At 35.9% G+C, this 8,417-nt stretch overlaps 2 protein-coding genes across 3 annotated transcripts; one reads left to right on the forward strand and one right to left on the reverse strand.

Annotated features, from left to right (window-relative positions):
- Window positions 1–225: 225 nt before the first annotated feature.
- On the reverse strand, window positions 226–6,189 carry LOC113777464. Of its 2 annotated transcripts, XM_027322553.1 has the most exons (8): window positions 6,112–6,189; window positions 5,750–5,971; window positions 4,552–4,663; window positions 3,455–3,616; window positions 2,663–2,709; window positions 1,875–2,001; window positions 665–731; window positions 226–592 (listed from the first exon to the last, which is right to left on the reverse strand). In XM_027322553.1, exons 2-8 carry the CDS (start codon window positions 5,954–5,956, stop codon window positions 541–543), a joined length of 774 nt encoding a protein of 257 aa, XP_027178354.1. In that variant the 5' UTR covers window positions 5,957–5,971; window positions 6,112–6,189; the 3' UTR covers window positions 226–540. The 2 variants fall into 2 exon arrangements, with proteins under 2 accessions (XP_027178354.1, XP_027178353.1); XM_027322552.1 differs by having other exon boundaries at window positions 5,750–6,188.
- A 1,073-nt stretch (window positions 6,190–7,262) lies between these two features.
- LOC113776991 (60S acidic ribosomal protein P2A-like) lies at window positions 7,263–7,873 on the forward strand. Its single transcript, XM_027322042.1, has 2 exons — window positions 7,263–7,290; window positions 7,389–7,873. The coding sequence occupies exons 1-2, from the start codon at window positions 7,263–7,265 to the stop codon at window positions 7,730–7,732; spliced, it is 372 nt and encodes a 123-aa protein (XP_027177843.1). The 3' UTR covers window positions 7,733–7,873.
- The last annotated feature ends 544 nt before the right edge of the window (window positions 7,874–8,417 follow it).

An 8,417-nucleotide genomic window follows, 5' to 3' on the forward strand; every position in this document is an offset into this window, starting at 1 on the left:
GGAAAATGCAAACAATAAAGTTATGGCTTAAAAATGCCCGGTAAGATTGTTAATGTTACACACATGGCACAAATTTTCCCAGCTTTTCTCATTTCCTTCTGATAACACAACTAGCAGTTCTTGAAATGAATTAAAAAAAATTCCAGATAAGTCACAGAATTAAGAACATATAATTGTGTAATAGCAGGACTCCTAACATTTTCTCCAACAGAAAAACTTTGGAACTGAGTAAATTCTTTCCTTTAATAATCATAAATCAATGTCTTTCAAAAGATTCTCTACAAGCAAGCACTGAAGAAGTAGGTATGCCTCAAACTAGATGGCATTTTACATCCCTTTTTTCCAGGAGAGAGAAAAACATATACTGAGCTATATTGATCCGCTAGTAGCAAAGATCTATTTTCTACAGCCTAAGACCATCTAACCCATCTAAGTTTCTGCAAGTTTGATAATTAGTCTTGTATATCCTATCATAAACAGAAGAGCTGACTTTCTGAAAGTCTAGCCATCACATAGATTAAGCCATCATCCTTCATAATCTCATGCATCATCATCATCACTGTCCTGTAGAAAAACTCCTCGTACTTTTGCCCTGCCAAACAACAACTGTCAAAATCACACAAGGGTAAAATATAAAATGAAGTTTGCTGGACAAGTCAGTGACCTGCGATAAGCTGGTACAACACGAGTTGTGCCTTTTGTTGATGCTGAGATTTGTGCTGCTTGCTTATCTGCAATTTGGAAATCTACTCTTTATCTTTCCATATATGAGGAAAAGGAAAGTGAGAAAAAAAAAGCAAAAAAGAAAAGAAAGGGCTTGTACTAAGCCAGTTACGCAACCAGTTACTTAGTAACCTGCCTTTACAGAAAAAAGAAAAGAAGAAAAGAAAAGGAGAAATCAAATAAGAACCCAATTGTCAAGCCAGCAGTTGCCTGAATCTTGTGTAAATGAACAAGCTTGTTGTGAATTGATCCAAGAGATATAATATGTTCATAATAACGAAAGACAAGTAAAGCCACTTCATATGTCCTTGAACTAAAAGACACCAAGAGAGATCATCGACGTCATATGTAGACGTTGTTGGTTATTGGACACTGAAAGAGATGCATTACATGTTATAACTAGAGGCAGTCAAAGCCACTTTAGATATCATTCAACGGTGGACTAGAGGATTCCAGATCATATTTGAACTATGTTGGTTATCTTGGACAAATCTAAGAGCATTAAACTTACATCTGCAGATATGATTATTCAAACATAAAAGGATAAGGATGCTGATAGATTACCAGGAGAATGTGTGAACGGAGTAGTGAGTGAATACATAAAGCCAACAGTGCTTAGGGGGAGTCAGAAAAAAGAAACCTAATCCACAGGAAAGTTGGTACAAATGGTACAGCAGAAAGTTGCATCAGTACTAATGTTCTGTGTTGTATATCTTGCTAGGGTGTTTTGAGATGTTTTTATACCAGATTGTATTATCTTTACCAAAATTGATGGACATAATTTCTGTTGCTCTTTTCATAGTCACCTTCAGCTTGTCCACATACATGCACCCCTTGGGTTCAGATAAAATACATTACTTGCCAATTCGAAGAGAGAATGATATACACCTCTACAGTGGAAAGATACCCTGGTTGCATGGTTTAGGAACAAGATCCAATCAGTCTCTACAACTGACCAAACACCATAAATGCATAACCTTTCCTTTAACCAGATTGTCACCCTATTTTGTTTACTATACTGATATCAGCCATCCCAGAAAACATATTCCTCTCAATCATAATCCCCTATGGTGTTAAACTAAGATCAGAAACTTCATCTTAATTACATAGCAAATACCCAATCAAGGATTAGCTCATCATGAATTGGGTACCTGGAGAATCTTGTGATGGCGTAACTAAAACACCATCTGAAGTTGTATCATCATTCATCTTCTGCAACTTTTGCTTTTTTGAGAATAGCATCGAGTTGAGTTGTTTCTGAAGAGTTTCACTCTTTGCCTGAAAAATAGATGAAGCAAACATATCATAAAAGAATACATAGCAATTCACATCATCCGCTATGCCACCAAAGAGATAAATATATCTCAACATTAACAAGATTCTTTACATACTTGATTACAACAAGATGGCTAGACAGGTATCACCAGACTAATCTCATAAACCTTTTTTATTCAAGTTTTCTACAAACACCAATTTAGAAAAAACTTTTCAGCACTAATTATTATTGCATGAGAACCAGACACTTTCTCATGGTGTGCAACAGAAGTCAACAACCAAAACACAACCAAACATAATTAGGTCATAAGTTAACATTATGCAGCTCAAACTTTTAGGTTGCAAGTATTACAGAGGAATTGCTTCAGCTAAATCAAGATCCTCACAGCTAAAGCTTTAACTGGATAGACAACCAAAGGAGTAATATGCAATTTATACATTGTCGTAAGACAGATAGTAGCCTAAAGTCAAGATAATTCTCTAAGGAATCAGTACTTCCCAAGTTTAATTTAAATGCCTCATTCAAAGAATTTTTCAAGAAATTGGTATTTTGTCACCAAAAGTAATATTGTTCACTAATTTGGCATCAGCTGGTGCAGCTTTCACAAGCTCAAGAAGAACATTACTAGAAGAACATTTTGGAGGGCTATAGCAACAAACATACCTGTTCTGCTGCTATTCTATTTGTCAACTGACAACAGCGTGTCTCCTCTGAAGGAACAATCAAAGTCATAGTCAGATAAATAACCAGATGCATGGTTTTATTTTATTACGCATATACTCATTATCAATATTTCAAAAACAAATAGAAAAATGCAAACACAGACAGAAAAAAAAAAAACTCTGAGCACATCTGGGGAAGGCAATAAGAAGTGATGAATACTAGCCCAGACTCGTTGCTAATAAGGAGGAAACACCAAGATAATTATTGGTATTGTGCCAAAACATTTGCAAGTCAATTAGTGCCTTATCACCCATTTGGTGTTTAAACAAGAGCAATCAGTCACCTCTCCACCCTACAAGCTTTCCTTGCTTCATAAGGAGCCTCAAAGAAGGCCTTCTATTAAAAGATAAAAGTTAAAACCTTGCAAAAGATAATATAACAAGAAGACATCTAAGAAAGTAATATGAACCATGAAGAAACTTATTAATCGAAAAAACCATCTACTAGAGCAGTGGAGTAGAGGAAACCTTGGTCTAAATACTAGTGGTATATAACTGCTTAGCTATGTTTGAACCACCTAATCACATTCTTCACTGAAATGAAAAGTAGAAGATGCCCTTTTCCACCAGTTTAAAGAGTAAGAGAATCCATATGGTCTGCAAAAATAAAAAGTTCCTTGTTTTCCACCATTCATAAGTGTATATAGTATGAAAACCCCTTTCAGATGCCATAATTGAAGGGAAGACTATCTGTCCCTTATTTGAGCATCGCGAGCTTAGATGAGAAAAGAACCTTTTATAAGTGAAATATGCATATTCTTATATGCCTTGTACAGCTCCAGCGAAAGATTTGCCATAGCCTCACTTGCATTGACATCAACGAGTTTTACAAGAGAAACAGAGATGCGAGGCATTCCCTTTGCTTTTTGAGCAATTAATTTTGCATAAGCAGCGCCTGCAAAAGACTTACAGGTGACTCAGAAATCAGATACAAAGTAGAGACACATTCATGTAAGCTGACTAAGCATGGGGAAAGCAAAGCAAATCTTGCAGAGAAACAAATACAGGGCAGCAGTTGTCCCATGATTCATGAAGTGAAAATGACAACAAAAAGACAATATAATTCATTTTTCCTGTAATTCACCATTTAAGCGCTCAAATCTAGAAGAAGACATGCCCATTTGGCAGCCAAAATGAACATAACACTTAGAAACAGCTTTAACTCCGGCAAAGTAAATAGACAGAAATCAATCTATACCATAAAATGGAGCTACTAGATGGTAGGGAAAACTAAATATATCTCATCATCATGGTAACCCTACTCTTTCTGTCTCACAGGAAGGAGACAAAACAAAACAAAATATAATTCCCAAGCTTATGATAAAAAAGTACCTTCTCCTATTGAATTCTCTTGTAATTATTTAGCAAAGATGGTTGCACTTGGGGGAATACGCTGCAGATAGAATGGGAAAATTCAAGGAGCTTAGAGCTCCCCAATATCTTCCCCCCAAAAAAATTTTCCCATGCACTTCCCCAAAACAAAGAAGGCAGAAAGCAAAAATGCAAAATACGAGGTAAACCAAGGCAAAGAAAGGAAACCAAAACAATGTGAAAAATTAAGCCTCATTTACTCAGAAGAAGATATCAGGCCAAGCGATATCTGAACCCTTAACTGCAGTAAATCTAATCCCACAAAAATCAGATCATGCAAACGGTATGGTTGGTTTACATTCCATGCATTTAAAATAAGATTCTAAGTCAGCAACTAAAACAAGAAATGATTCCACATCATTCTTCAACATGTCCAACATAGAAGGTTTCATTTAGGGCAGAAACAGAAGGAATACTGACTTTATGCATCAAACCAAAAAGCAAAAGACAGTAAAACACCTCCTGATTTGGATTCTCCCTCCATAACAAGCTTTACGTCATCAGACTTTATTGAAGCAACCACGTATTCTACAAACTCAGACCAGGATCCACCTATTCCAATGCTGTCCCTCTGAGAATGAAGAAATTACAACAACGATGAATTTAAAAAAAGGAATCAAAACACAGTAAGTTAATTTTGGGAAGTACCATTCACAAAGAAAGAATTAGGGAAAGTATAGTTATGTATCCTTTCATGCCATAAGAAAGCAAGGTCCTGTTGGAAAATTGAACAATGACCTTCAAATCTAAGAAAGCAAAGCGTTATTTCTTTTAGAAACTCAAAACACCAAAAGTAGTCCAAAAACCCATCCCAAAGTTCCATGTGTAATTAGTAACTACCATAACAATGACACCACAGACACTTTTTACTTGTTTAATAATGAACTTTAATCGTTAATTACTCAAAATGCCCAAATCAGTATCAAATCAACCTCCTGTAATGTCTGATTCTAATGGAAATTAAGAGGGTCAACAGATTTTTCTTTAGCAGATTCTTCTTAAAAGATGTCCCACCTGATCCACTGAGCTCAAAATTAGCAATCATAGAAAGCTTATACTCGAGATTTCAAGTTTTTAATATCTCCACAGAGTGAGTTCCTACAAGACTAGAATCAAGTAGCAAAAAATTGGGCATAGTCATTACATGCATATTTTGGCACATGTTCTACAAATTTTTATACTTTTTGCAATCAAAAGATTGTATGTGTTTTCCCAACCTTGAAAGTTTTCAAAAAATTTCTGAATTTTGGCAACAAAGGTGTGCTAACAATACTTTGTTTATGCAGATTCTGACTAAATGACACTGCTATAGTTCTACATTGCACTCATTTTCAATGCGTTTTAAGTTGGAAGCCTAACTTCTCTCACTTTTAAACGCACATCTCAACCATCCAACAAGCAATTTGTACCTCCTTTAAGAATCTTAATCAATTTATTCACTTACTCTAATAATGTACTATCAATTACTTCTTTACATTCCCTATTTCTCTTCCAATCTTTAGCTGCCCACAACTTAAACAATGATTCAAAAAGCTGCCAAAGAAACTCCTTCATCTAAGAGTTGTACGTCATGCTACCATAGGTGTACATCATCAACAGAATTTTTTTTTTTTTAAAAAAAAGGAACCCTTAAACCAAGAAAAAAGATCAGATTGACCATGTCTTCAAGTTGGCTATGAGATTTAACCGCTGCCCAGGTGTTGGAATGGAAGTCACTGACATGGATGCGGAGGGTAGATGGGTTATTTGGCAGGGGACCAGCAAGGAAGAGGAAAGGCTCCAAAGGTGTCGTTTGCTGAGGAGCTGAACACCACTCTGCTTTCAGCTGCCCAAATACGGGTTCCATTTCCTCAAACCCCATCATCCCTTTTATTTATCTCTGTCCACAAACAATAAAAATTCAGCGGAATTTAGATGCTTGAATTCAAACCCATCGTCTGAAATTCATCAAGAATGTCATACAATCACACACATAGAAGTGCGCTGTGTGTGAGAATTTGAACAGTGAATAAACTATACCTGGAAAAATAGGTGCTGTGAGGAAAAAGGGCAACAAAGTTTTGGGTTTTGGGTTTTGGCAAGAAAAATGTGTTAAATGCAACAATCCCCTGATTTTTTGTAACGGGTGCAGTATCTACCAACTAGATAAGAGAACAACTCAAGTTCTCCATTGATGCCAAGTGTCAAGGTGTCATTGTAAGAAGCAATTTTCGTTTCTTTATTTTGACCATTAAAGAGTGAGAAATGTCTATTTGAGTCTTGGTGTCCAAATTCAAAGGTTTAATAGTTCCTTACTATTTAGGGTAGAGAACAACTCAAGATCTCCATTGATGCCAAGTGTCAAGATGTCATTGTAAGAAGCAATTTCCGTTTCTTTATTTTGGCCATTAAAGAGTGAGAAATGTCTATTTGAGCCTTGGTGTCCAAATTCAAAGGCTTAATAGTTCTTTACTATTTAGGGGCTAATTGGTAAAAATGATTTAATTATTTTCATTTGTTCCTTTTGTTTGGTTTTTAATTGGTGGGAAAGGTCAATTGAATCCTTTTATGAAAACTAGCTCTTTAAATAGTTGCTAACTATTTAGGGTTATTTTTGTACATTTGAAATTATTTCTTGTATAATTTTCTGATCAAATACAAATAGTTGTAGACTATTTGTGGGTCCTTTTATCACATGGGCTGTTTTTGGATTAATTAAGATAATGGAGTTGGTCTTATTAGTATAACTCATGTTAGACCCGTTAATTAGTGAAGCACCATAATTAACAAGTGGTTAGTTTAACACTTAGCCCTAATGATTCTCTATTAATCATCATTTTTGGTCGTTGTTTAGCTTTCAGAACTAGAATTTCCTTCCCCTGTCTTTCGGTGAGATAGGTACCTATAAGTCTGCAAAATCTTCACTTTTCTACCAATTCCTCCAACAACTAATTGTACTTCATTTTGATTGCAACCCAAAAAATCCTCCACATACACGTGAAGATTTCTTTTGCCCCCAAAATCAGTTCAGTGATATTTCTTTTCCCTCAAAATCAGCTCACTTTAGGGATGAATCCGGTACCAATTTATCAATCATTTTGGTACTTGGTTTGAATTTAGCACTGAAACTCTCCTCTTTTCCCGGTATTTGATTTGAAGTGATGTTTACTTTCAAAAAAGAATTTTTAATCATGTATGGTACAAGTACAGAAAATATAGGTATGTTTCATTTTCCTCGCGTTAAAACCCTATCTTCGGGCGCCGCAGCCGATCAGCAATCAATCTCTCCATTCTTTTGGATTTCCACTGTATATCAGAGATAAAGGTGGTCACCGCATATTTGTTGGCCTTGTTGGGAAGAAACACCTGTCCCTCTGCCAAGGATATTAAGGCCATCCTTGCTTCCGTTGGAGCTAATGTTGATGATGAAAAAATCGATTTGCTTTTATCTCAAGTGGATGGTAAGGATATCACAGAGATGATTGCAACTGGTAGGGAGAAGTTGGCTTCAGTACCCGCTGGTGGTGGTGCTGGTGTTGCAGTTGCTGCTGCTGCAGCTGGAGGTGCTGTCGCTGCACCTGTTGCTAAGGATAAGAAAGAGGAGAAAGTAGAAGAGAAAGAGGAGTCCGATGATGATATGGGCTTCAGTCTTTTTGACTAAGGAGTATCAAAGTGCTGGTCTTTTTCATTTAGAAGTTTCGTTATGTTTTTGTTTCTGTTTAGTATTAGTTGGTGTCCCTGATTTTGCTTAGGAAATGAGTGACAGAGATACGACATTCTTGTTCTGAAACAAGCTTTTTTTCCATCATATTGTTGCTTAAAAAAAAAGGTATGTTTCTATCTTCTTTCCTTCTATTCTGAACTGCAATTTTTCAGTTTGAATGTTGTTGCCTTCTATTAATTGCCTTCTGTTAATTAAAGACCGCCATGTGTTTGATGTTATGCATAAAAGAATCACTATGATGGTAATTTTGAGGATTAGCTTATGTTTGCTTTTCCTCTATTTTTAATTTCAAATGTTGCATGATGATTTTAGCTGTTTGTTATGAATTGGAAGCTAGATTTACATATGTCTTTGCACAAATTAAATGAAGCGTTAATAATTCAGCAGACTCGCTAAATACTCCAAACGAGTCGGTCTTCTCAGGTACGGATGGCTTTATGCTCAAAACATTTGTTTTCAGACCAAATCAAATACGCTACTATTATCGACTATTCACATCACACTAGCACGCAGCGAGTTTTGGTTAACCATTTATCCAATTTTGCCGCTTTTAGTTTCCCGTTTCAAGTTATACGGCACAAACATCTTTTAAGGCTCGTATTGTATTCCGGCATTGGACACA

Source organism: Coffea eugenioides, chromosome 7 (genome assembly GCF_003713205.1).
Source record: "Coffea eugenioides isolate CCC68of chromosome 7, Ceug_1.0, whole genome shotgun sequence".
Classification (NCBI taxonomy): domain Eukaryota; kingdom Viridiplantae; phylum Streptophyta; class Magnoliopsida; order Gentianales; family Rubiaceae; genus Coffea; species Coffea eugenioides.

Bases quoted from the DNA above. Each gene is read 5' to 3' on its own strand.
- LOC113776991 (XM_027322042.1), top strand. From the start codon at position 7,263: ATGTATGGTACAAGTACAGAAAATATAG. The intron at 7,291-7,388 runs GTATGTTTCATT...ACTGTATATCAG, and splicing joins TACAAGTACAGAAAATATAG to AGATAAAGGTGGTCACCGCA.
- LOC113777464 (XM_027322553.1), bottom strand. From the start codon at position 5,956: ATGATGGGGTTTGAGGAAATGGAACCCGTATTTGGGCAGCTGAAAGCA. The intron at 3,617-4,551 runs GTGTTTTACTGT...AGTCTTTTGCAG, and splicing joins GGGAGAATCCAAATCAGGAG to GCGCTGCTTATGCAAAATTA. The intron at 2,002-2,662 runs GTATGTTTGTTG...TCTATTTTTCAG, and splicing joins ATAGAATAGCAGCAGAACAG to GCAAAGAGTGAAACTCTTCA.